Genomic DNA, 27,350 nt, shown 5'->3' on the forward strand with positions numbered 1-27,350 from the left:
GGGGACAGAACTGAATTGGAAAGAATTATGTACTTAAGTATATTGAAAAAAGAATGAAGAGTATTGAACTATAGAAATTCACTCCTTGTCTTTAATCTTATGTGCATAACTACATTTTACGCAGTTGAGCCTTCATGTACATATTTGTTGTGCTTTCAAATATAATTTTGAAACAAACTGCCACTTGGTTATGTACATAAGAATTCCTGAGGCTAATATGCCAGGTGTTCGTCATTTCCCTTTGGTTAGATTTTTTTTTCCCTTCAACTTTTTGTGTTTGGATAATATTCTATGAATAACTTTGTGTGCTCACGTTTTTTTTCCCCCTTCAGGTCATAACACTGATATTTCCTAAAGTGGGGCTGTTAATTTAAAAATATAAACAATTTAATAGCTTGCCTTATATTTGCAAGATACTGTACTCCGTTGACATGATAACTTTGCACGTTTGCTGCTTCTTCAAGCTCCCCTTAGGAAAATAAAGTCTCTTCATCTTCAATAATCTACACAGAGTAGCGCAGGTACAACTGGCTCAGAGCTCAGCGCAAAGTAAAGCTCAATAAATATGCATGCATTAGTCTATCAGTAGGTTTGACTTTCCTCTTCTCTAGATTCTTCTCCCTCAGTCTCTTCTCTTCGTTTCTTTTCGGAAACTACTTCGTCGTCTTAAATTGGCAATTTCCGGTAAGTCATTTTGGGCAGAGGTGCCTTTTCGCGTCCTTTACATCTTCTTTCTCAGGAGGTTTCCCATTCTGGAGCCTTATCCATCCTGCTGCTGTCTGAGGAAGCCAAGCTCACAGCAGCCAACGCCACTTGCGTTCACACCCAAGGTGTCTCCTTAGGAAGGAAACGTTTTTTTTTCTTGGGGGAAAAAAAAAAGAAAACGTCGACGCCAGTTCTTTGGGGCAGACTTTGAAGATAATGGAATCGGCCCGAGTTTCTGCCCCACGATTCGACGCTGACTGAGTTACTCCGAAGACGGCTGTGGCACATTCTGTATCTTACCAGCTCGCAGGCCCCGGCGGTCACGACAGGTGCGAAGCCCGCCCGAGGAGGAAGCTTCTGCAGCCTCGGCAGAGCCACGGGCGCCCGGGAAGGTCCGCGCCTGACGCCAGGTCGAAGCCCGGGCGCCGGGTCCCCTCAGCCGGCCCGCGGTCGCCGCGCACACGGCCCCCCTCTCCGACCCCAACACCCACGCTCCGAGGGCGAGGGGGCGGGGCCGGCCCGCCGCGTCACCTCTGACGTAGCCGCCCGACCGGGCCGCCGCCGCTACCGAACCGGGGGGTGGTGTGGCTGTGGGTGTCCCGGGGGCGAGCGCTAAGATGGCCGCTGCGGCTCGGGCCGGTGAGTGTGCGTGAGGGGGCGCGCGCGGCCGCGGCTGTTGGCGGAGCGAGGCTCCCTGCGGGCGCGGAGGTCCGACGGGATCCCTCAGGGCGGGGAAGCACCTGGCGCCGTTTTCCCGCCGCGCAGCTTGCAGTGGGGGGGAGTCTGAGGGAGGGAGAGGGGGCTGCGGACCCCTCAAGGCGAGCGAGCCGAGGGGCGCGCGGAGAAGGCGGCGGGTCCCGCGAATTTAGAATTGGCGCCCGTAGGAAGTTTGGGTGGGTCCTACGATGTGTCCTGGCCGGTGTTGTGGCGGCCGGCCCCCTCATGAGCGCCTGGGGATGCTGCGAGGAGGACCTCGTAGCTACCCCGCGCTGGGCTGGAGGGGTACGAGTTGGGAGGAGAAGGGGCGAAAGTGGGGGACTGGAGGGGATGCGGAGGGGGAATTGTGCCCTGACACGGGCTCCGCACTGTTGAGGAGACGAGATCGCGAATCTGATAGTGGCTGGGGCGCTTGCGGAGCTGGCACTGTCGAAATAAAACCACATCCTACCCCGGGTTGAGTGCCGCCAAACGATGCTCGAAGCCCGCGGTGATGCTTTGCAAGGGCGGTTCTAGTCCTCGGCTTTAGAGGGAATGCCTTGCCTTCCCTCTATCGTTCGGGTCCCCGCGCTGCCTGCACCTGCTGCCACTTAGAGGCACTTAGGACTTTTGAAGACCAGCTTCCTAAACCATTCCGGCTGGCTGGCCTTCGGGGAAGGAATGCTAATGGACTAAAGTCATTGGGCGGGGGGTGGGGTGGAGAAAAACGCTTAAGAAACGTGTCAGCGTGAGAAGAAAAAAGCGATCGCTCAAGTTGAAGAGATGGTAGGACCCGCCTCCATCCCGAGCCCTAAAATAGAAAGTGAAACATGGTAATTGTTTTAACTGCAAATTGGAGGTGTTGTAAAATCTGCTAACTGGATAATTTGCAGTTTTAGTTCCGAAAGTAAACATACAATTTAGCAAGTCTTGGTGAAGTCCCTTTATCCTCAAGCCTCCCCTACTCCCCACTTTTAAGTTTTGTCATATCATGCAAATGACAGGGTTGTAAAATAAGCATGGAAATACGACTTTCGGGGTCTGCGCTTGAATTCTTTATTACCTGTTAAATAGCTGCCTGTAGGGCAGAAGTATTGGGGTGGTAACATTGGGCCTAGAATTCCATTTTGTTAAATCCAGCGTTTTGTGTAAACAAGGAAAAAGAATTGGCTGTTTGTTGTGATCAAATTCGGAAAGCCAAACATGAGTTATGCACATGGTTATAGAATGTCTGATAGTATCAGTGAGACTCAGCATTCGGTTGTCCTGAAAAAGATGGATACTTTGTATTTTGGAACTCTGATCTTTTTATTTTTAGTTTAGCACCTCAGGATTTGAAAGAGATTTTAAAACATTTTGGCTCATGTAGCTTCTCTCCCCCCACCACTTCGATTTCTGTAGCTTTTTCTGTGCATTAATGTTGCATTGGATGGCACATTTTTCAATCCAGTATTTATCATTGTAGACTTCCATATTGCAATTTAGAAATGTTCTGATATTGATCAAATAGTTCAGTGCATACGTCTTAGAAAGTTAAAATGTTTTGGCTGTTTTGATGGTGCATCAGTCTTTTTTTGTCATCCAAAATAATAATTTTCCCAGATTTTTTAACTTAAAAAATGTAAGTGACAGACGAACCCGTGTTTAGTGTAATATACAGAGACACACTTTTTGAAATATTTAAAATGGAAAATTTTGAAGATTTGGGTTAAATATTTGAAATATGTTGTTCCTACCTAATTGTCTTTATCAACCTTTTCACAGATTTTTCTTCTTGTACTACAGAGAGAAAGGAATAAGGTTTTATATATACCCTCTACCAAACTTTCCTCTACACATTTGAATCTTAAGATTCAAGAGGATTTTCTGTTCATTAGGTTGTTTGAAGGCAAAGTCTGTTTGTAATGTATTTGTATCCCTAGGACCTGACTAGCTGCTTAACATGGAGGAAAAAACCCTTGTCAATGTTTGTTGAATTGGGTGTTTGAATGTTACAGAAAGGGGTACAGAGAAAGACAACATTTTGGCTTCTTGATAGCAGAAAATGTGCTTAGAAGTTTTTCTCCTTCCGACAGTGTTAGGCAGAATGTATGTGGTTTCCAGATTCTAATGGAGTTGTCTGGTTGAGGGAGATTATAGAGGGGCTGGGGCCACTGGTTTAGGAGTATAATTCAGGATGGGAAATGTGTGCCCAATCATTCTCTAGATTCAAAAATGGGGAACAGTTTTGCCAGTAGTCCCAGCCTAAACAGGTGACAAGTAACTGAAATACAGGATAATTCTACAAATACTGGCTTTCTGGCAAAGATTAAGATTATTGTAAAAAATACAATTGATTTTTCACAGCACTTTCAGACACCATAAAAACTTTATTATGAAGAATGCATTTTTAATGGAGTTTTACATGCTGTAGGAAAAAGCTAATTTATTTACAGTCCAAGAATATACTTGTAGGCCAAATCATGGATGTGCTATTGTAGAATGATAGAGGACATAAGCATTTTACACAAATGAAATCTTTGAACTCAATTTACCACACCCATAATAGGATGTTGGATCTCTTTGTAAATGTTTGTCCCATTGTTATGAAGTTAGCTGCGGTAGGTTGATGTATAAGTATGATGGTATGACACTAATAATAAATATTTGGTAACAAAATTGCCCATGAATGAAATGTAAGTAGTGATGGGTAAGGAAATCAAATAATCTGGTGGCAGAACTTGCTTTCTAGGGGCTTTTTCTTAGAACCTCATCAACTAAATTTAATCTCTGTGCTTCAGGAGAGGCATGTTAGAGACATGAAGAAGGCCTAAGGAAAAAGGGTATCCTTTTTTGTTTAATGAGGAGTTTCAAGGGAGATCAGGGTAATTATAGATTCTAGATCTCTGGAGGAAGAAAGAATAACTAGGGCCTTTCTAGGGATAAAGGAAAGGAAATACATCATGATTGACAAGGAAAGGTACCAAAGCACATAATAGGCATAATAGCATACCTAAGGGGGAGCAAGGAGAGTTTGAGAGCCTATTGTGTTCATTCGTTCAATAATTTGTTCATTCAAAAATATTGAACCCCAGGCTGGCCCAGTGGCTCAGTTGATTAAGAGCTCACTCAAGAGTGTGAGCTCTGAGCAACAGGGTTGCCAGTTCGATTCCCAGTCCGAGCTGAGCTGCTGCTGAGCTGCCAACAGATGGCAGGAGGGCTCAGCTATAAAAATAAATAAATAAATAAATAAAAATTGAACCCCATTCTCTTGTACCAGGCACTATGCTTGACCCTTGGCATTTTACAAACATCTCTTAAGAGGACAAGGTACTATGATGGTTTCATGAAATAAATGGAAAATTGAAAACTGCTCATAAAGTGTAGGTAGGGTTTGCCTTAATTACAAGGGATAAAGTAATTTTCATTCTTATTCAAATGCATGTAAAGATTGTGGTGGTTAGTAATTCCTAAGGCCTGCTTCCTACTGCAATTGCCTTTTCCTTTTATTATGGAAAATAACAAATCTTCCTAATTTTAATAGATTTTAGAAGATCTGTTTAGATTATTTGGTACTGTTAAAAGAAAAATGCTTTCTTACAAAAATTATCTTTGTTAAACTAAAGAGTCTTTAATGTCTATCCTCTGGGAGGTCTCAGGAGAATTTTCTTTAATGAGATAAAGATGGTTACTGTGACAATGTTATTTAAATAGTTATTCTACTTTATGCCCAGTGGTATGAATTTTTTTCTTTAATTGAAGAAGCATATGCATTTATATAAAATGTGCATGCCCTTTTTTTATGAGCCAATAGTTCATATCTCAATTATGAAAAGTTTTGAAAAATTGAACTTATTTACAATGTGGTCATTTGTATATAAAAACATTTCTACAAAAGATGTGTGGAAAGTTCTTGGTCATAGATGAGAGTAGAAAAGCATATATGGTGCCACAATTTGAAGGTTCTTATATGCCATGTTAAGGAATTTTTATTTATCTTGTGGTCTTTCAAGACTTTAAACAACCCTTTAATTATAAAGCCGTGCCTGTAAGACACAACTAAGACACACTAGGAATTAAGTGTAAATGTTATATGATTATTATTTGACTAAGTATGAGCTATGAGAGGGGAAAGCTTCTTAATAGAACATGATGATGTTATTATAGTGCCTACTCAGATTTTAAACTATAGATTAATTCTTTTCAAGAATGTATATTAGCCGTTTCCCTCATTCTGTGTCACTTTTTTATGTAGTAATTTAGTTTGGCTATTTTTATGTGTTTATTTTTCATGGTACCTTTCTGACTTTCATAAGAACATCTTTTTAAAGCAAAGAATCTGAAAATTGTACTACTGATTGCACTGATTAGAAGATCTGTATTACTTTTGTATGACTGATCTTTGGTACCTGACCTTTTATGAATTTCCAAGGCTTATAACTATATCGTACTTTTCCATGCTTTCTTTCTAAGTGTCTTCTTTTTTGAAAAAATTATATTTTATTAGCTTCAGGTGTACAAAACAATGTAATAATTACACTTACACCCCTCATAAAGTTATAACCCCCCCAATCTACTACCCCTCTGACATCGTATATAGCTGTTACACTACCATTGCCTATATTCCCTATGCTGTACTTTACATCCTGTGAATATCTCTCTCTCTCTCTCTCTCTCTCTCTCTCTCTCTATATATATATATATATATATATATATGTAATTATAGTTGACCTTCAATATTATTCTACTTCAGCTTCAGGTGTATAGCGTAGTGGTCAGGCATCTACACAGTCTATGAAATGATAAATGCAGTACCCATCTGGCACCTTTACGTAATCTTTACAACATCATTGACTATATTCCCCATACTGTATTCCATATCCCCGTGACTATTTTGTGATGACCAGTTTGTACTTTCTAATCCCTTCACCTTCTTCCCCATCCCCACCCCCTAAGTGTCTTCTTAAGAAACTGAGATAGAAATGGAGTGGTCAGCTGAAAATATCATTATGTTGACGATAACTAAAATTTATAGTGGAATGTTAAATTTTCAAGTTAAAAATTAGTTATCCTTCTATTTTTTCAGAGATTCTTGTAGCTCTGAGTAATATTTATATTTGGAGCATGAATATTTATTTAAAGAGTCACTACATATATAAAAATTACAAAATAACCTAAACCTAATTAGGGCTGAGAAAGTATGTCTCAGTTTGCTTTTCTAGAAAATCTATTTGGTGTGTCTGAAAGCATGTAGCATGGGACAAGACACATGGTAGGCTTAGGTTAAGGATAGAGAAAGTAGGATAATGACATCACAAAATATCAGAAAACTGCCTTAACTGACAGTGGGGGAAAAATGGCCACTTGGTTGAAAATGAAGGGCAGTTTTGGCCACTAATGATCAATGACTTCCTATTCTTTTTCACTGATTTAAATGTCATATAGAGAACTAAAGTGAGACCTGCAATTAATACTAATTGATAACTTGTGGCAAGAATTTGATAGCCCAAACAATATGAAACCTACAGGACCTTCATAAAGCCCCTCCTTCCCCCCCCCGTTTTATTAAGGTGATTAAAAGATATTGAAGTAATAATTCCCTGACCATAGGGCACCTACCCAACAGATAAGTAGCAGAGTAAGGATGTAGATATACAAGGATTCACATGGTACCACCTAAGTCTTTTAGGAAGTTAGAAGAATGAGATTTTTTTTTTAACTAGAAATACTTTATGAAGGAGTTGGGCCTTCTAGGATGAATAAATTTTTTAAAGGTCGAGGTGGGGGAATGATGAAGATGAGTTCAGGAAATTATTAGCTAGGGATGACTCTGGCTGGAGTGCACATGACAAGTAAGAGAAGGCAAAGAAGATAAGTTGGAATCTGGAGAATTTTGAAAGCAAGACTGACAAAATGTATACAGTTTTTTATTGAAGTATTTGTCAAACTACCATTATGAAATAAGTTTAATGAGTCATGATCAGCATTTTAAAAAAATTAAATAGAATAGGAAAATCAGAATTCATTTTTCTTATAAGGATCATTTGTAAAACTTTTGTTTTAGGTATGTGTGTGTGTTGTGTATATACACACATTTACTGAAACCCGATGTAAAATTTCTTAGTTTGAATTTTAGTCAAAGTTAGAAATCTACTGCTTTATTAGACTATAGAGAACAGGGTTTTAAGTACAGGAGTTAAATAGTCAAAATCTTTTTTGGCAGGATAGTAATGTGGAGGAGAGTGAGAGTTCAGATGATAGGAGACCAGTTTAGATGTTACTGCTGTGCTTCAGGAACGAAAGTTCATAAAGATTATAAAGTCCATAATGACAATGATAGTTCTGGAAATGGAAAGGAATAAAGACTTGGAGAATGATAACCCTATATATTTAGGTGACAACCTGAACGTTGGAGTGGAAAAGATGGGAGGGAGGAGTAAAACAAAAAACAAAAAAAACTTTGAAGATTTCTAGCCTGGGTACTTGAATGATAATACAGTATCTTTAATAAGAGAATATTGGAAAATACTCTAATTCTGTGAAGGCGATATGTATAGGATGCTGAGTTTGAAGTGGTCTGAGACATTCAGAAAGGTTAGGGCTAAGGATACAGATTTAGTAGTCAGCTACCTAGATCTGATTATTGAACTGCCACTGGTGGAATGAGTTTATTATGACAAGAGGTTTGAAAAGTCATTAAAATAGATCAGAAAGATATTGTACATGCTTAAGGCCCAGATTGTATGTTGCAATGAGTGAAAGAAAATTAATTTCAGAAAATCCTCACTGGGTGCTAAATAAAAGCAATTTTGTGCTTAAAAATATGAGAAAGTGATAGTATAATTTATATGTATAGTTTTATTCAAAACATCTTGACTATTTTTATGTTGATATGATGTATTAGTACAGGTAATATTTTATCAGAATCTATGTGGGGGATACAAAAATGTTTTGTTATCTCTCTAAAATGAATATACTGCCAAAAATCACATATCCAGTCTGCTGGAGCCAGAGTTAATCCATACATAGTTTCTCAGCAGTGGATTAGCAAATGAAAAGAAATGCTCTGAACCTGATAGAGGAAAATAGGAAGTGTCAAGAAAATACTCCTATCCCCTTTTTTTTTCCTCCAAGCTTTTAGATGTTTGTGAGGATGAGGCCCCTTCGGGGATACCCTAGTAACTGTCTCTGAGCTTTGGCTCCAAGCAGCAGAGCAAACTGGAGATTTCTGGTGCCAGCATCCTGCCTCTCTAGCTCCTGCTTTCCCCGCTGCCCTTCCCTTGCTCATCCATATCTTACTGGTTTCTTTTATAAGTTGACAGGGTAAGCGGACCCCCTACTCTAGAATATTAATCGATCTGTCATTCCACCATTCTGGCTTTACTTCTTTGGATTTTTAAAAAGATTTTTATTTTTGAGAGATCCCCTTTTAAAATGCAAATATCCCTGGGAGAGGTCAGACCTTAGTTCTCAGCTAACATCTTAATTATCAGTTAGCACCTTACTTGGGCTTAGTACATACACATGTAGCTAAGAAGGAACCCCTGACTAAAAGTGATAAAACTAAGGAATTAACATTATTATTATTACTATTGCTATCATTATTATTATTGGTGGCTAACATGTACTGAGGACCATATTATTTAGTGCCAGGAATTGTTCTAAGTGATTTGCAAATATAAATTTCTCTAATTCCATCAGCAACCCTACTGGTGGTGTTCCACAGATAAGAAAACTGGGGTATGTGGAACATAAATAATTTGTCTAGGTCACATAGTAAGTATAGCCAAGTGTTAAACTCAGGCATTTGGATTACAGAGTGTGCTTTCTAACCATTTGCTGGGATACCATTCCCCTGTCAGAGAGATGGCATCTGATCAACTTTCACTCTTGTCACAATTTTGCATCAAATGGAATCATGCTATTCAATTATAGGCCACTTCCTGTTGAAGGTCAGAGACTTTGCCATCATCAAAATAGTTATTTTTAATAACAAATGCAATGAAATAGACAAAGTCCTTGTAACTGAGAGAATTTATTTGCAGAATATGGAGGAGAAGGGAGTAAAGAGGCTCGTGTGTAATTTAGCCTATACATAACATTATCTTTCCTACTTAAAACTTACTATACAAGTAAGACGTTCATTAAAATATAGATTAATAAAAAAATAAAATAATTTGCAGCCCACGACCCAGAGATAACCCCAGGAGATAAATAGATAGATAGATAGATAGATAGACAGATATAAGTTCCAGGTTTTTTTTATTTTGAGCCATCTTTTCTGAGTATTGTACAGGTGTCAACTCAACCTCTTTAAAACTTTAGAATGAAATAATTTTCCTTGAGTGTAAAGAAACAGCATTACCCTCTCCCTCTCTTCAGGTAGTTTAGTAATTATTGTCTGTGATTTGCCAGAAACAATTGTTAAACTAAACTATCTCTGTTCTTTATATGATCCTTTTAAAGTAAAAGTAGATAGAAGAGAGTGCTAGATTCTTCTCTTAATCTCCATATTGAATCAGTTCTTTCAACCGATGTTTGTTTAGCACTGGCCTTCCTCAGCTAACATCTTTGCTTCAACACTTTTACAACTTTAATTTCCTTATAATATCTGGAGTAGTAGAGTCTCATTTAATCCCTCCATCCCTCCTCTAGATCTGCAGTTCAGATCCCTCTGCAGCCTACATATCTGATCATGTCATCCTCCTCTACAGAATTCTTAGTGGTTTTTTATTGCCCATAGGCCCTAGAAGCAGGTTTGGGGATGATTGGGGCAGGGAATTTTCCAGGTACCAGTGACAGGGGAGTTGGGGATACGTGCAGTTTCCAGGTGGTCACATATCCTTGACTCTGCTGACTCTACATAATAGGATAGAGCCAGAGCGGAGGCCACCTAAAGTGTCAGGTCTCGGCCCTGGTTGTCTGAGTCTAAAGGCAGAGTGTGCTGCTGCTGTGTGGAGAGTCAACATTTAGTAGTTGCAAGGATCTAAGCTGGGAGACCATTTAGGAGCTTTATTGCAGTAACTCAGGTGAGACGCTGTTGTGGCTTGGACCAGGGTTGTGGTAGTAGAGGTAATAAGTAGTCATAGTCTTGATATAGTGGGTTGTTGGAAAAGTCATGACGCATTTTTGCAATGAAAATCAGAAAAATACGTCATGACTTTTCCGACAACCCAATATTTTGAAGGTAGAGCCAACCAACCATTTTTCCCGAAGGATTGGTGTGGGCAGAATGAAAGAGGAATCAAGAATGATTCCAAGATTTTTAGCCTCAGTACCTGGAAAGATTTATGATAATGGAGCATATTAATCACTGATGTCTTAATTTTGCCATTAGCGACTACTGTTGAGTGTTACGAGTTCTAATAAAATACCATATTTGACCTCAGGAAATTTTGAGGAAAGAAAAGTAAACTTAAAATGCGTGCATGAAATGTGTGCACAAGTGAGTTTTGGGACTGGTCTGTCTTAAGTCCATATTTAGGATACCCTATATCTAAAAGTTAAAAATGGGAGCAGGGGTGGGTTCTCTAATTGCTAGGAGATTTTACAAAAAAACAGGTGGAAAGGAACCAAAAATTAGCTTTACCTTTGCAGTTTTCTTAGGTTCTGGGGGTAGCGCTTGGAAGTACCATTGAAATTCATGTTGTCTTTGCTGCCCTAAAAAATTAAAGCATGGATCATGCTACATACAATGTTCTAAGTGTTCTGTAACTAGGTCCCCACCTGTGACCTGAAATTTGTGTTCAATTTATGTTAAATCAATGAAGAGAATATTTTGTGATCCCTACTTTTTGTGTTTGTTTCAGGTGTACAAAACAATACTTATCCTTTTCACCCCTCACAAAGTGACAACCCCCCTCACCCCATCCACTGCCCTCCCACCTCCGATATCATACTTATCTATTACAATTCCATTGACTCCATTCCCACCCTCTACTCCACATCTCCCATGCCTATATGTATATATAATTATAGTTGACTGTGATCCCTACTTTTTAACTAGATTTCAGTCCACTATTTTTAGGTACTTGTAGCAGAAGTGTTCCTGATTTTACCTGTTAAAGGAACAAGTTTCGGGGTCAAACTCACATAGGTTTTTTTTGTTTTGTTTTGTTTTATTATTTTTGCTGTGTATGTGTGTGTGTGTGTGTTTTAGGATAAGCTTATAATTCAGAAAATGCTTAGGTCTGCCAGAATGTAAAAGTTCATTATATGGCTAACCACTTAATATTCTTCCTCTTTCCTCTTTATTTGCTTACACATCCTTGCACATTCCTGTGGGTCTATTCAAACATAAAGCATTCACCCCTTCTATCTTTCTCTCCCCCTAAGGCAAACTGTCAAGTCTATCAAATCAGAGTATGTTGTAGAGCCATGAATTAAAGGTTATTATTGATTTACTAATGGAAAGTCAAATTTAAAATGGTAATTAAGAAAAAAATAAAATGGTAAGTGGGATATTTAATTTATATAAATAAAAGAAAATATTAAGATTTATTCACAATCACTGCCATTTATTGAGCATTTACTATGTGTCAGATCAATATTTTATCTCAATTCTTCTGCTTTTAAACTTGGTATGATTTTTCCTGTTTTACAGATAAAGTTTAGAGAAGTTAAGATATTTACTCAAATTACATATATAATGATATAGTAGAGGTAGAATTCAAACCTAAGTTTTTTTTTTGCTTCAAAATCCATGCTTTTAACTATGATTATGTTTTAGTAACTCTACATAGGGCTCTCAGAATGTAGAAATTAGTGAGATATATTTTGGTCTTACCAGCTCCAATCTTAAACTGCCCTCAGACTATTGGGCAAAAAGGATGTATCTTATTCTAGTTCAGTGAAAAGTGGTCACTACCCATTATTCACCAGTAGATGGTAGCAGAAAATTTAAAACATTTTCGAGGGAACCCCTCAGAAAGTAAAATGAAGTATGTGTTCTTTCAGAGTAAGGTGGGTGAGAGATTACAGAAGCCTAGAGCAAGAGAAATGGGAGAACTGCCTGTGGTATCATGACAGGCAGCCCAGAAATTGAGAGCAGAAGGAGTAAATTTATAAAATTATTCCTAGAAAAATACCTTGTAAAAAAGAAAAATATTGGCCCCTTGTTTTTATTTTATTAAAATTGACATTGTTCTGCTTAGTTTTCAGATACTTCAAGCGTGAACAAAGACTTATTTGGATTATGTGTTTTTTGGCTAGACTAAATAAATGTTGACAATGGATAAATGCAAACACATTGGGCAGTTGCTGCTTGCTCAGGACCATTCCATCCTCAGCCCTCAGAAGTGGCATTGTGTGGACTGCAACACAACCGAGTCGATCTGGGCTTGCCTTAGCTGTTCCCATGTTGCTTGTGGAAGATATATTGAAGAACATGCACTCCGGCACTTTCAAGAAAGCCGTCATCCTGTTGCATTAGAGGTGAATGAGATGTATGTTTTTTGTTACTTTTGTAATGATTATGTTCTTAATGATAATGCGACTGGAGACCTGAAGTTACTACGTAGTACATTAAATGCAATCAAAAGTCAAAATTATCACTGTACCACTCGTAGTGGAAGGATTTTACAGTCTGTGGGTATAAGTGATGATTCTTATTTCTTACATGATGGTGCCCAATTCTTGCTTCAAAATGAAGATCAAATGCATACTGCTCTTTGGCACAGGAGAAGGATCCTAATGGGTAAAGTCTTTCGAATTTGGCTTGAGCAGTCACCCATTGGAAGAAAAAGGCAAAAAGAACAATTTCAGGAAAAAATAGAAAAAAGAGAAGTGAAGAAAAGACGGCAAGAATTAGAGCATCAAGTTAAAGCAGAATTGGAAAGTATGCCTCCAAGAAAGAGTTTACGTTTGCAAGGTCTAGCTCAGTCCACCACAATGGAAATAGTTCCCATTCAAGAACCACTACAAACCCCAACATCACCAGTAAAAGAAGATAATGTAGTATCTACCTCAGAAGATGTAAAATTTAAAAAATCCAGTTACTCCTCAGTTAAACAAAAGTCAATAGTAACTCCTGGTGTAACAGGATTGAGAAATTTGGGAAATACTTGCTATATGAATTCTGTTCTTCAAGTTTTGAGTCATTTACTTATTTTTCGACAATGTTTCTTAAAACTTGATCTGAATCAATGGCTGTCTGTGACAGCCAGAGATAAGACAAGATCACCTTATAAGCATCCACCAGTCACAGATACAGTATACCAAATGAATGAATGTCACAAAAAAGATACTGGCTGTGTTCGCTCTAGACATCCAAGTTTATCATCCAGAGTAAGTGGTGGAGCATCAAAGAGTAAAAGGATGGAACTTATTCAGCTAAGGGAGTCAAGTTCACAATACATTTCTCTCTGTCATGAATTGCATACTTTGTTCCAAGTCATGTGGTCTGGAAAGTGGGCCTTGGTCTCACCATTTGCCATGCTACACTCAGTGTGGAGACTAATTCCTTCTTTTCGTGGTTATGCCCAGCAAGATGCTCAGGAATTTCTTTGTGAACTTTTGGATAAAATACAACATGAACTAGAGACAACTGGTACCACGTTACCAGCTCTGATCCCCACTTCCCAAAGGAAACTTATCAAACAGGTTCTGAATGTTGTGAATAACATTTTTCATGGACAACTTATTAGTCAGGTATGGATTTTTAAAAATACCATTTTTATTGTGTGGAATTCATAAAGTGAAGCCTAAAAAAATGCATATTCTCTGTATATTTAGTGTATTACAGCCAGCACTGTTTTCAGGTCAAATAGATCACTTAAAATATGTATAAAGTCAGCTGACTTATTTATAGTTGTTTCCTTCATGAATCATTGGAAGTAGTTTTATGTCCACAGTATCAAAGCTTTTTTGTGGGGAGAGGAAATTAAGAAACAGAGCTTCTTAGATTAAAAATACTATATTCATTCTCTGAGAGACTGAGAAGAGGAGGGTTTAATCCCATAGGGAATAGATCAGAAGATGCTGATGTACTAGGAATGCATTTGGTGCACACTTGAGTAATTTTAAGGACCAAGGAGTGCTCCCAAAGGGGGTAAGGTCTGAAAGCTTTAACAAATAGGAAGGGAAATTTTAAGGTCAATAAATGTGATTTTTATCTTGAATAATCTTAAATGGATTATAGCTGTAAAAACTTTCCCTTGTTGTTAAAAGGAATCATAAAACCAGAATCTTCTATATAATTAATGACTCTCTATAATGAGTAGACTTGCTAATAGACTATTATTAGTCTAATACTAGACTAATACTAGACTATTATGTCTAATACTAGACATAAGCTTCCCTACTTTTCCATAGCATAGAGCTTTAAAAACAAAAATTTTAGCCAAGGCAATTGGGCTGTCAGGTCATTTTCTTCTCCTGCCATACCTGCCTGTTTCTCAGTTCAACTTTCATGGTAATGATACCACTTTCTGTTTTTATAGCATACTTTTCTGGAATGAAGTTTAAATATTTCAAATGTAATTCCTCTTGGGAATATCTGTAAAGTTTATTTCACTTAATATTTCAGAAATGTAAAGATTCTACATTGTGCCAATTAGCAAATAATAATTGTGCTTCTTGTGTTGCATGCAATTTTATTTTTCCACCATCTTTCTCTGTCATTTCTAACTTTATGCACAAGCTGAAAGTAAATTATTATAAATAAAAGTAATATATATAGAAAACCTATATGATACAATAAACCTATGCAGAAGAAAAAAATTGTCCCCTAACCTCCCAACCCACACCACATAAAATTATTAATATTTTAGTACATTTCCTTCTAGTTTTTTTCTTCTGCATATTTACACATATTTTTCCCTAATTGTGTTGTCATGTTGACCTTCTCTCTTCATTTTTTCATTTAATGTAAAGATTTTTCATAGCCATTAAAATTTTTTATTATTCTTTTCACACCATTTCAGTGTCCATTACATGTATATACCACAATTTATTTAACTATTCCCCCATTGTTGACTTGTAACCTGTTTCCAGTTTTTCCATTATTATAATTTCATGATCAATTTCATGATCAATATAATACATTTTTCCTAATGATTTCCTTAAGACAGAGTCCTAGAAGTAGAATTACTTTGTCAAAGGTAGGACTTTTGATACTTAGTTACATATTTCTTTCCATAAAATAACCATTTTTTATTTCAAGTAGTGTGAGAGTGCTTATGTGCTTATTTTTTCCTTTATGGATGAATTTTGAAATTAATAAAAATTGGTTTTGCTGGATTTTTTGCTATCTTCCCTTTAAACATGTAATAAACTCTTAGGAAACCAGTCACCTCAGGAGATCGAGATGGTTAGTTGTTGAAATGTTTTTTTGTTTTTTAAAATTCCAGAAACTTCTCAGAATGACAAACAAACCTTGGCCCTAGTGAGTCCCCAGACTAAATGTCAAGAGTATTCTCTTCTTTGTGTCAATTTTTAAAATCTAAAATTTATATTACAACTGGCTCTTTATTTTGTTGCCCGTTCCAGGAATGTAGCATATATGAAAGAGCTTAGTAATACAGTTGAGTCTTGAACAACACAAATTTGAACTGCACACGTCCACTTATATGGGGATTTTCTTTCAATAAATACTGTAAATGTATTTTCTCTTAATTATGATTTTCTTAGTAACATTTTCTTTTCTTAAGCTTACTTTACGTAAGAATACAGTATATAATACATATAACATACAAAATATGTGTTAATCAACTGTTTATATTATCCGTAATGCTTCTGGTCAACAGTAGGCTATTAATAGTTAAGTTTTTGGATAGTCAAAAGTTACACGCATTGTTCGAGTGTCAATTGTATTTCATATCATGTGGATTATTAAGTCTATAAGTCTATGTTCAATTATTTGCAGTGTTTGTTGCCATTAATTCCTGCTGAATTCTTCACTGAAGTTATTATAATTTTCCTTTCCAGTTACTGTATTTTTTATGTAAATTGTTAGAGCTGCCTCATATTCTTTGTGGTTCCTATATGTTTATGAGGATTTTAATGTAGTGATGTTTGCTTAAAGTGGGAGTATGACATCATTATTTGTCATATGTGTTGTCTTTTGAAATTATCAGTTGGTAGGGCTTCAAAATCTGTATATAGTAATATACTGTATATAAAAACATACTAATGGTATTTTATGTATTGTGGTTAAGAGATTATAGGAATTTGGAGAGAGAATCGATGAAAGACAAGGAAGGAAAAATGGCAAAGAACCTCAAGTCTATCCAAACACATTAAATTGAATGCACAACAATATCATATATACATATATACACATACATAATGTATATCTGATTAAATGAGGCCACAGTTTGGTTTTTTAACCTAAATTCAGATTTGACTAATGCTCTTAGAGCTTTTTGAATCCCACCAATGCATAATGGGTTTAATGATAGTCTTTTGGAAGGAAAATTATAATACTAAAAAAATTCCCTGAAAATATTAAGCAGGTTATTCAGTGCATTTTCAGAAGAAAAGCTTCTTTTTTTTATATTGGCAATGATCTCTAATGAAAGGAGCAAATGTTTTAACACAAGGATTGTAATCTGAGAAACTAATGTTTTTATTTGCAGGTTACATGTCTTGCATGTGACAACAAATCGAATACGGTAGAACCTTTCTGGGACTTGTCATTGGAATTTCCAGAAAGATACCAATGCAGTGGAAAAGATATGGCTTCCCAGCCATGTCTGGTTACTGAAATGTTGGCCAAATTCACAGAAACAGAAGCTTTAGAAGGAAAAATCTACGTATGTGACCAGTGTAACTGTAAGTAGAGACTATATATTCTCTTTGCTTTTCTAAGATTAGCAAAGAGGAACACAAATGAAAGGAAGCTTGACAAAATTCTTTAAATAGTAATTATAGAAATCAACTTTCTTTGTTAGTTCATCAAAACTGGGTTAGATATTTCTATTTTACAATTGGCATTTGTGAACTCTTTTATGTTTTGCCTTATTGATGACATTACATTTTTTTTTATCCTGTAGTCAATTGTGGGAAGGATTCATAAAATAAAAAATTTAAATTTAATAGGTGAGGCAGAATAAAGTAGCAAAGGTAAATAGTTAAAAGAAAGTATGTTATTTAGTACTGAAAGAAATGGAAATAATATATAACTGAACTGTTTCTGTGGAGATTGACTTCATAAAAACCAAGATTTATTCAGAAACCGTCTACTATCTCTTCTATATTAGTCATTATTCTAGTTGCTATGGATCAAGGTAAGACACTTTCAAGGTACTCACATACCTAATGGAGGAAACAGGTAATTAAGATATACTGTGATAAGCTCTCTTAAAGGTGGACACAGGCACCCAGCATTGGGGGATGAAACAGTTATTTCAATTAAAGAAAAGCATTATCCTTCAAGGGAATGGTGTGTAAAACCACATCAGATCTGTTGTGTCTCCTCTGTTAACGTGTACATGGCATTTTAGTGTTTATTTTCAGGTATTCTTTCTAATTTTCATGTCTGAAAAAATGATTTTAAGGCTTTAGATATTAAACTTCTAAGGTAATGTAAAAAAACGTTGGATATTCCAGCATTGGAGAAATGTCACCTCAACTGGTGATTTTATGGACCAATTTATACTAACATTGTTTTCTGAGTGCTAATATGAACTCTGTTATAAGGAGCCTAAGATTTATAAGACGAGGAAAAAAATAAACCTTTATTATATTTGTATGGTGAAGTATTTTTTTCTTGGACATAAATGTGAATGGTTCAAGGTGCTTTTTCATCACCAAATCTGGGAATAGAACAATGATGAGTGAATGCAGAAAATGGTTTTATAACATGTTTGTGGTCTGCTGGGTCTACCAAATGAAGGCCTAAAAGAGTTGCCTTAATACATAAAGGCAAATGCTTAAAATTATAAGTCAAGGAGTTGAAACCCTTGTCTAGCTACACTGGACCATATATTCTGGGAGATGATCCAAAGGTAGGTCCAGGACATTGAGCAACAGCCGGATGCCTGGATCTCAGGTCATAGACCTTGAAGGAAAGGCTCTGGTGGCAAGTGGAGATGGCTTAGAGAACAGTTTCATGGTGGACTGATTCCACCTCCTACATGAGAAGCAGCTGTTGCTATGGCTGGAGTCAGAGCTGGTGTACAAGTTGCAAGACAGCTTCAGGACATCAAGAGCAAACTTTGGTAGCCAGTAGCCCATCCAGAGACTGCAGGACACAATGTATAGGTGGGCCTTCAGAGCAGCAGAGGGGACAACAAAAAGAATCCAAAGTACCACTTGTTGAAGACCTGGTGCTAAAATAACAAAAGCAAGACACTAGGGAGGCCTCAGATGCAGAGCTAGTAAAGGTCTGCTTTCTCAGGCCTTGGCCAGGGCTGGGGTGGGTCTCCAGGAAGTGGGGATGGGTGTGTTCTGGACAGTAAGGACCCATGTCCCCCGGTTAGCCTCAGTAAATGAACTGACCATGAAACTTGTAAATTGAGCATTTGGGAAGAGTATATTAAAGTATGTTTAGGGAGAGTTTTAACTTTTCCTATTTGTCATAGCCAAATCTAATTTTAAATATTATAGCACTATATCATTGTTGCCTTATTTGCAAGTTACATGTTAAGTCCTTTAATTAATTGTTTACACATCTGTCCACCTTGAACAACTCATAAATTGTTTTGTTTTAATCCTAAGTATAAGTTTCTTGAGGGCAAGGCCATGCATGTCTTTATCTCTAGCACAGTACAATGTCTATAACATGGTAGATATTTAAGTGCTAATACATGTGTGAATTTAAAACTTTACTCAGCTTTTCCTTGTGTCCTTAGATTAAATTTGATTCTCATTCTGTCTTTGATATCACAGCAAAGCGTAGAAGGTTTTCCACAAAACCAGTTGTACTCACAGAAGCTCAAAAACGGCTTACGATTTGCCACCTACCTCAGGTTCTCAGACTACACCTCAAACGATTCAGGTCAGTAGTAGTAAGACTAGTAGTAGTAGTGGCAGTAGTGGCAGCAGCCGCCTACCAACTGTACACTTCTGACTTGATCATGCCTTGTTCTTATAGTGCTTCAGAACTTAATACGTGATGAATTAAATATTAATACTATATACTTGGCTAGTAGATGACTTACATCTACTTCTGCTTTCTATTTTGCGGAAAAGAATTCTGTCATTATCTGTAGCCTTGACCCGTAGGCACCGTATTCAATAACTAACCTTCTGATTAGCTTCCCTTGTACAATAGAATGCATTGCTGATCAGCAGACCCCTCACATTTTGGTCAGCTGTATAATATTATCCTCCTTCTAACTTTCTGCTTATAGTGTATAATATTCAGCGTATTGTAGGTGTAAAATTTTTTAATCTATAACTGAGAGTATTTGACTCAATTGCTTCATCCTTGGAAAATATTTAAACGAACGTACAGCAGTTCAAGTCAGAGCAGTTAAACAAAAACTCTAGTCTTCAGAAACATATTGAGGCAGGTGAATTAGTTGTCAAATCTGTTGGTTCATCTGTTGCAATAACCATGTTAACCTGAGAGCTTGATGTTCTCTTAAAGAATGAGAAGTTACTTTATGTGCTATGATTTGAAACTATTGAAGACCATGGTTTAATTTTTTAAGAGTTAAAGGAATATATGTTTAAAAATATTTCGAACATTACAGAAGTTAAAGCCCAAAGTAAAAGTACCTTTTTCCTCAGTCCCACTTGCCAGAGATAGTCACTGTTAACTTTTATCAGCTATTTCAGTTAGGTATAGTCAACAAATATCATGTGAGTGCTTTTAAAGGCAGATGTTGTTCAATATTATTTGGGGAATATAAAAATAGAATCCTTTTCTCAAGAAGCTTATACTATGTCATACACAGAAATAATGGCGAAGTAGAAATACTAAGTATCACAAACTATAAACAAACTGATTTATCTGAGACTTGGAGGAGGTGTTTTTGCCGTATATAATGCACATGTTTTTGCCCAAATTTGTGAGGAAAAAATAAGGATGCGCATTATACATGGGTAGTAATAATTCCATTTCTCTGAAAGTTTGGGCCAAAAAAGTGGGTGCACATTATACATGGCAAAATACGGTAGGTAGCTGGCGTCCACATGTTCCCAAAGCCTCTTTAATGGCAGAGGGGGCTTTATATTACTCCCGTCTCCGTTCATGTGTCATCTCTTTAGAGAGGATTCCCCTGACCATCCTATTTAAAAGTAGCACCACCCAACAACCCTCAATATCACATTACCCTATTTTGCTTAATGGCAAAAACTACTGTTTGAAATTAGTTCTTATTTCTCTCCCCCTGCCACTGAACCAGCTCAGTAATGACAGGGATCTTGTCTTTTTTCATTCCTGTAACCAAGGCCCAGAACCAAGCTCTGCACATAGCAGATGCCAAAAATATCTATTAAATGAATGAATGGGGGTGTATACAGGAGGAGCACTTTAAGCCTAAGGGAGCAACATCAACAAAGGTATGGAGGAAGGAACAGGGAAGGGTATACAACAAAAGGTTTAGTGAAAAGACAGGTGAGACCTGCCATTGTGTATAAAATCAAGTGGAATGAAAACAGGAGGGTTAGTTAGGACGTTAATACTGTATTCCAGGGCCAGGTAACGAGGGACAGGGAGCATGGAGAGGTGAGAACATATATGAGATTCTATAAAGATTTAATTGAAAGGATTTAAATTTTCTTACTTAAACTGATATCTTAATTGGCTACTTACTATAAACTGTTGAAGAACCTCCTGTTCTTTATCAGTGCTATTTAATCTGGCATTTGAAGCCCTCCTTAACATAAACCTATTTGACCCTATTCTCTTCCATCTTCTGCCCAAAACATTTGACGCTTCATGCTTTATTTCTGATTCAAAGACATTGTTTATGCTGCCTTTTACCCACCACATTTATCTTTCTCCTTTCTCTCTATTTAAAAAGTACTCTTGCATTTGCCAGTGTATAAAATATACAGGGTATGTAAAAGACACAAAGAAGAATGGGACTGGATAGGGGCACACAGGAGCTCTTTGAAGAAGCCTAAGAAATGGAATATTTCTAATAGCTTAGAAGCTCCCCATGCATGCCTCCCAGTCCTAGTTCCTTCCCCTCCCTTCAAAAGTAAACCATTATGAATTTTGGGTATAATTTTGCCTTGTTCTTTGTCATTTTATAGCAGCGGTTCTCAACCTTCCTAATGCCGCGACCCCTTAATACAGTTCCTCATGTTGTGGTGACCCCCAACCATAACATTTTTGTTGCTACTCTATAACTGTAATTTTGCTACTGTTATGAATCGTAATGTAAATATCTTTTTGTTTTCCGATGGTCTTAGGTGACCCCTGCGAAAGGGTCGTTCGACCCCCAAAGGGGTCGCGACCCACAGGTTGAGAACCACTGTTTTACAGTATTTCAGCAGAAAAAACTGGATACTCAACAATAGGAATGAACTTTTTCTATTTAGATGGCTTACAAGTGTTTATCTAGCATAATAATGTAAGGTTTAAATTTTATGGGAAAGTAAGAGATAAAAATAAAGTGAGAATGATAAGGACTTCTCATGTTAAGCACGTCCCATTATTTTATGTCTTGGTCTTCCATCTTTACTAAAGGATCTTTCATACATTTCGTGGGGAAGAGTTGGGCTATCAGTACTATACTAACTAGTCCAGCAGATACTATAATGTGCAAGTCTCACCTTCGGCTCCATGCTTTTTTACATTGTACTAAGAAGCATTTTCACATTTATTTTTTTCCTTTATATAACCTGTCTATATTCCTTTCTTCCTTATCTATCTGCTATTATTTGTTTTAAAATCATGTTTTAGTACTTTAATACTATTATATTTATCTAAGTCTTTTGTCTCTGCACACACCACCCTAAATGGATTGTAAGCTCTTAAAAGAACTACCATATATTACATTATTTCTCCCCATAACACCAGCTCATACTATGTATATGACAGAAACATTGCTTGCTATGCTTGGATCCAGTGCTGGGAAGCGTGACCACCACATTGAGAAAGTGACAGTATAGGGGCATTATTTGAGTTTTACTAATGGGTGTTGTGCTGACTTACACACCGGAGAGGGTCACAGTTCCTGGTTTTTTCCTAGTCTGAAGAGGACTGAAGTATTATGAAAAATTAGAGGTGCCCTGTTTGGTTCTGCTTGTTTTCCACACGTGGCCAAGTAATGTCCAGATTAGGTCTCCCAAGAAGAAATTCTAGTTTCTGGGATAGCTTCTTCATGCTGTGACAAGACAATAAAGAATTAAAAACCCTTTGGTGCTTTGAATTTAGTTAAAAGGGGAAAATGTTAGTCATAATTTTCTTTTCAAAAGTTAATATTCTTCCTGTTATTATCATCTAACTACAGAAGGCAAATATTTATTTTTAAAACCTGACCGGACCTGTGTAGTAAATAAGCCTAAATTCCTCCATTTATAGCCAATTTCAGTATAGAAAGGATTTTGTTTACATTCTTTATTATATGTATATACTTTGTATTCCATACTCTGAGGCCTTTTTTTTTATTATGACTGTCTAAACCTAGTACATGGTTATTTTCCATTGATTTTGTTAATAATTTTACCCTGGTTTGTTCATAGATGGTCTGGACGTAATAATCGTGAGAAGATTGGAATTCATGTTGGCTTTGAAGAAATCTTAAACATGGAGCCCTATTGCTGCAGGGAGTCCCTGAAATCCCTCAGACCAGAATGTTTTATCTATGACTTATCTGCTGTAGTAATGCACCATGGAAAAGGATTTGGCTCAGGACACTACACTGCCTACTGCTATAATTCTGAAGGAGGTATAGACTGGAAAAAGTATTTTGTCTTGGGCTAGACTTGGAAGCTGGAGTTCAGGATTGAGTGATTTCTAAATAGGCCACTAAATCATCTGAAGCAAAGCCACTTGACCTCTTGTTTTATTTATTATTCTTCATTAAAAACTGAGGGCCTGTGCAGAAAATAGGGCATTTTCTACGGGGCTGCAGTAGTTTTTACTTCTAAGGGATGTAGGGATAGGATAATAAGGATGGTCTCATTATTTATAGGTCAGAAAGTGTGCTGTCTTTTCTTAAAGGCACATTTGCAAGAGTAATTCCTCTGCTTACTGGCTTAATTCAGTTAATTTTGTTAAAGAACAAAGCATCTAATGAGCTTGGGGATCACAGGCATTTGGAACAAACTTTGAGTTTTGGGTTTAACATATAACTCACTTTTACTTACTGCCTCCATGAACCAACCCTTTATAGGTAGCAAAAATGATTGGATTTAGGTTTCACATTTTATTTCCCCTTTCCCTACCTGCCATTAAACAAAGAATGAGCCGCCGCCTCCTCCTTCCTGTTTCTCCTGGCCCCATCACATACAAAAAAACAGAAAAGAGGTGTAGACAAAAAGCCCAGATAATCCAGGAAGACCATTTAAACTACCAAGAGTTAGTTGTATACTATTTGCTTTATAGTATGATAAGCAGCAAAAGCATCAACTGGTAAGATTATACCAGGAATTAAAGATAGTGTCAAGTGAACTAATCAGTCAGATTCTACAACGTCAAGTTACTTCTAGAATAAAGGTATAATAGATAATTCCAGAGTAACATACTGCCCAAGCTACATTTCTCATTAAAAGAAGTGAATAGTCTAGACAATTATTTTCCCTTCAAAAATAGCTTAACTCAACCTAGGTGTCCAATGATACATGATGAATGGATAAAGATGCAGTACACACACACACAATGGCACACACAGCCATAAAAAGAATAAATTCTTGCCATTTGTGACAACATGGATGGATGTAGAGGGTATTATGCTAAGCGAAATAAGTCAGAAAGACAAATATCATGATTTCACTTACATGTGCGATCTAAAAAACAAAGGAACAAACAAAACAAACTCATACAGCACATTAATGGCCCTCAGATGGGAGGGGGTTTGGGAGGATGGGTGAAAAAGGTGAAAGGGATTAAGTACAAATTGCCAATTATAAAAGTAGTCACGAGGATGTAAAATACAGCATAGGGAATAGTCAATAATATTGTAATAACTGTATACTGCCAGATGGGTACTACTAGTCAGGGTATCACTTCGTAAGATATATTAAGTGTCTAATTACTGTTGTACACCTGAAGCTAATATAATAATGTCAACTATATTGAAAAATAAATTTAAAATAGCTTAACTTACTGAAACTAATGACTCTAAATCCATGTTTTTATACTAGAAATTTCTAAAATTCCTTTATAAACATTAAGGTGTATTTTTGTGCTTCACTCTAGGGTTCTGGGTACACTGCAATGATTCCAAGCTAAGCATGTGCACTATGGATGAAGTATGCAAGGCCCAAGCTTATATCTTGTTTTATACCCAGCGAATTACTGAGAATGGACATTCTAAACTCTTGCCTCCAGAACTCCTGTCTGGTAGCCTACACCCCAGTGAAGAAGCTGATACCTCTAATGAAATCCTTAGCTGATCCAAAGACTGGGGCTTCTTGCGATTTGTATATATACTTTTTAAAAGGGCTGACATAAAATTTTGAGCTTCATTGTTTTTACTTTTTACTTACAAATCATTGCACACTATGCTTATACATTTTTTAATCTAACTTCAACTCTTTTTACAGGGACAAAATTAGCATAAATACATGTATTTCAACGTCAGCAGGTAACTAAACTTTTTTCAAGTAGTTGGGAGTTAAGCTTTTAACGTTTACCTCAGACTGGTGTTACCTCTTTTATATTTTGATGTTTTAATTGGCTCAGATCATGAATTTGCAATCTTGGACTGAAGTTCAGGTGGCATAATTTTATACACTTATTTATCTTTTGTAGCTATTTTTTATACAGATTCTTATTCGATGAAAAATTAGACACTTCCTTCACTAAATCTTACCCCAAAAAAAGAAAAGGCATTTCTTTCAGGACATTTGTATATTGAAGTTACCTTTGCCCCCTGGAATTAAACAGCTACTTTCAAAGAGAAATATCAAGGTATCATCTGAATACTCATCAATCACACTCATGGATGTTCCTGAGACTGTGTTAGAGGACTCAGAAGACATTATTTTCATTAATGGAACTTCATTTTTTCAAAAATTTAAGTTTTAATAATTGTTCTTTATTTGGCATAGTCAAACTATACAAATGAAAATGACAGCTTTATAAATACTATGTTTAAATGACTTCAATACTATGGACATGAAAACAATGACAGCTGAGAATTATAATGCTGATTTGTCTGGTAGCAAACAGGTTTGTCCAGATTCTAATAAAGCAGTCATATCAAAAATTTGAATTTATTTAACTATTATATGTTATACAAGTACAATTTAACTTGGATGAGTCCATTTTAATGTTTAACATTAGATCTCTTAAAGCTTTGTACCATATCATTTCTTGAGATTTTTAAAGGAATAAAAATAAGTCTCGAAGAGAAAAAATTACATAGGGCAGAGAAGATAACTGCAAAACTGGCAACTGGGCAACACGGATCTAATTTTCCTAAATAACTAAAGCCTGAATTACTTAATCTTGCTGGGATTATGTGAATACTAGGAGCCTCTTAGATATTCAGACACTGGGCCCTGACATTTTAAAAAATTAACTAAACTTGAATTTTATTAAAAATATAGTATATTCTTTGTTCTTCACTAATAATCTCCCTAGATCTCTTTAAAAGCCTGCTAATTTTATCTCAGAAAGAGAATCCACTAACTTCTGTTGATCAGCTACGTAAAATCTTAGCTCTGTTAATCACTGGAAGATCATTTATCTATTTTTTCTCAAGTGGTTTTGCTTGCAGGTTGAAATCTTAATGAAAGATAATATCCTGGAATGCTGTTGTCCAGTAGTGATCATCTACAAGTATAAGCTTGAGAAGGACCTCTCTTAGCAAGTTTTCCTTCAATTTCAGAGAACAAGTCATCTGGGGCAGCTGATTGTGAAGTGCAATGAGAATTTATCACTGAACAGACAAATCATGCCAAAAATACAGCTTGAGTGTTAAATGGCTAAGGTTTAAAATCATTCATTTATTAAATACCTATGCAAGTTGTTACCTCAACTGTTAATGTAATTATACCTCATTAAAGATTTATTTGGTCAAGATACCTGAGTCGGGCCTTTTTTAATTTCAAGGATTGCTTTATACTTAGGTTAAGTGCTGTACATTTTAGCACCTAATTTTAGTAGGATATTTTAAAAACAAATGATGTTGTTTATAATAGTATATTTGCTTGTTTCAGTACTTATTCCAATGTAATATACGAGAAAGAAACGAAGTGGCTTAGCCTTTTTTAATCCCTTAAAACTAAAACCTATGGGGGAGGCTGTGTGTATTAAGGGAACGCTGCACTTTATGCTCAATTGTGCTACAAACCTAAATTTGATCTAAAAAAAAAAAGTATTAAAATAAAACTAAAACCTAGACAATGAACAGAAATTTACATTTCTTACTGTACATCTCAATGCGGACTTCTAAATTCTGTTAAGTTGATCTAACAAAGAACAACATGTTTTGGTTGTAAATTCATTTACTAAAGGCACTACTGTTAAACATTCCAACTAATAATTTGTTGCCAGTAAGGTACATCATTATAAACATGACAAAATGAGATACATGGCTAGGAGGTAAACAATACAATTTTTTCTTAAGTGACAGCTTTCCTACTTACAAGATCACATCCCTTCCAGCCATTCCAAGGGCATGCAGTGATGGATGCCATTGCTCTCAACAGTTACTTGGGGAGGGAGCTTGAGGCTCTTAATTGGTGTGAGAAACTACTGCTAAAAAGGTCTTACAGAGCTCCAAAATTCTTCACTCATAGGGTCAATTCTAAAATTCTTGGGCTTGGAAGTCAAGATACTTTATACCTCCCACCAAAGCACATCAAAATGATATGGACTCAAAACCTCAAAAGAGTGAGCTGGAGGGCCCAAGCCCTGTAATGCAGCCAGGCATGAATTGGTGAGCTCTGCCACTCGCACA

The 27,350-nt window shown here is 36.7% G+C and overlaps 1 protein-coding gene across 1 annotated transcript; it reads left to right on the plus strand.

Moving 5' to 3' along the window:
• The first annotated feature begins 1,246 nt into the window (after positions 1-1,246).
• Positions 1,247-26,993, plus strand: USP44 (ubiquitin specific peptidase 44). Its single transcript, XM_019641698.1, has 6 exons — positions 1,247-1,344; positions 12,534-14,028; positions 16,956-17,151; positions 19,210-19,318; positions 22,963-23,168; positions 24,641-26,993. Exons 2-6 carry the CDS (start codon positions 12,601-12,603, stop codon positions 24,835-24,837), a joined length of 2,136 nt encoding a protein of 711 aa, XP_019497243.1. The 5' UTR covers positions 1,247-1,344; positions 12,534-12,600; the 3' UTR covers positions 24,838-26,993.
• Positions 26,994-27,350: the final 357 nt, after the last annotated feature.

Source organism: Hipposideros armiger, unplaced genomic scaffold, assembly GCF_001890085.2.
Source record: "Hipposideros armiger isolate ML-2016 unplaced genomic scaffold, ASM189008v1 scaffold_63, whole genome shotgun sequence".
In the NCBI taxonomy this organism is placed as follows: domain Eukaryota; kingdom Metazoa; phylum Chordata; class Mammalia; order Chiroptera; family Hipposideridae; genus Hipposideros; species Hipposideros armiger.

Excerpts from the sequence above, each read along its gene's own strand:
- USP44 (XM_019641698.1), top strand. The coding sequence starts at position 12,601 with ATGTTGACAATGGATAAATGCAAACACATTGGGCAGTTGCTGCTTGCT. Across the intron at positions 14,029-16,955 it reads ATGGACAACTTATTAGTCAG|GTTACATGTCTTGCATGTGA; the intron begins GTATGGATTTTT and ends TTTTATTTGCAG. Across the intron at positions 19,319-22,962 it reads CTACACCTCAAACGATTCAG|ATGGTCTGGACGTAATAATC; the intron begins GTCAGTAGTAGT and ends GTTTGTTCATAG.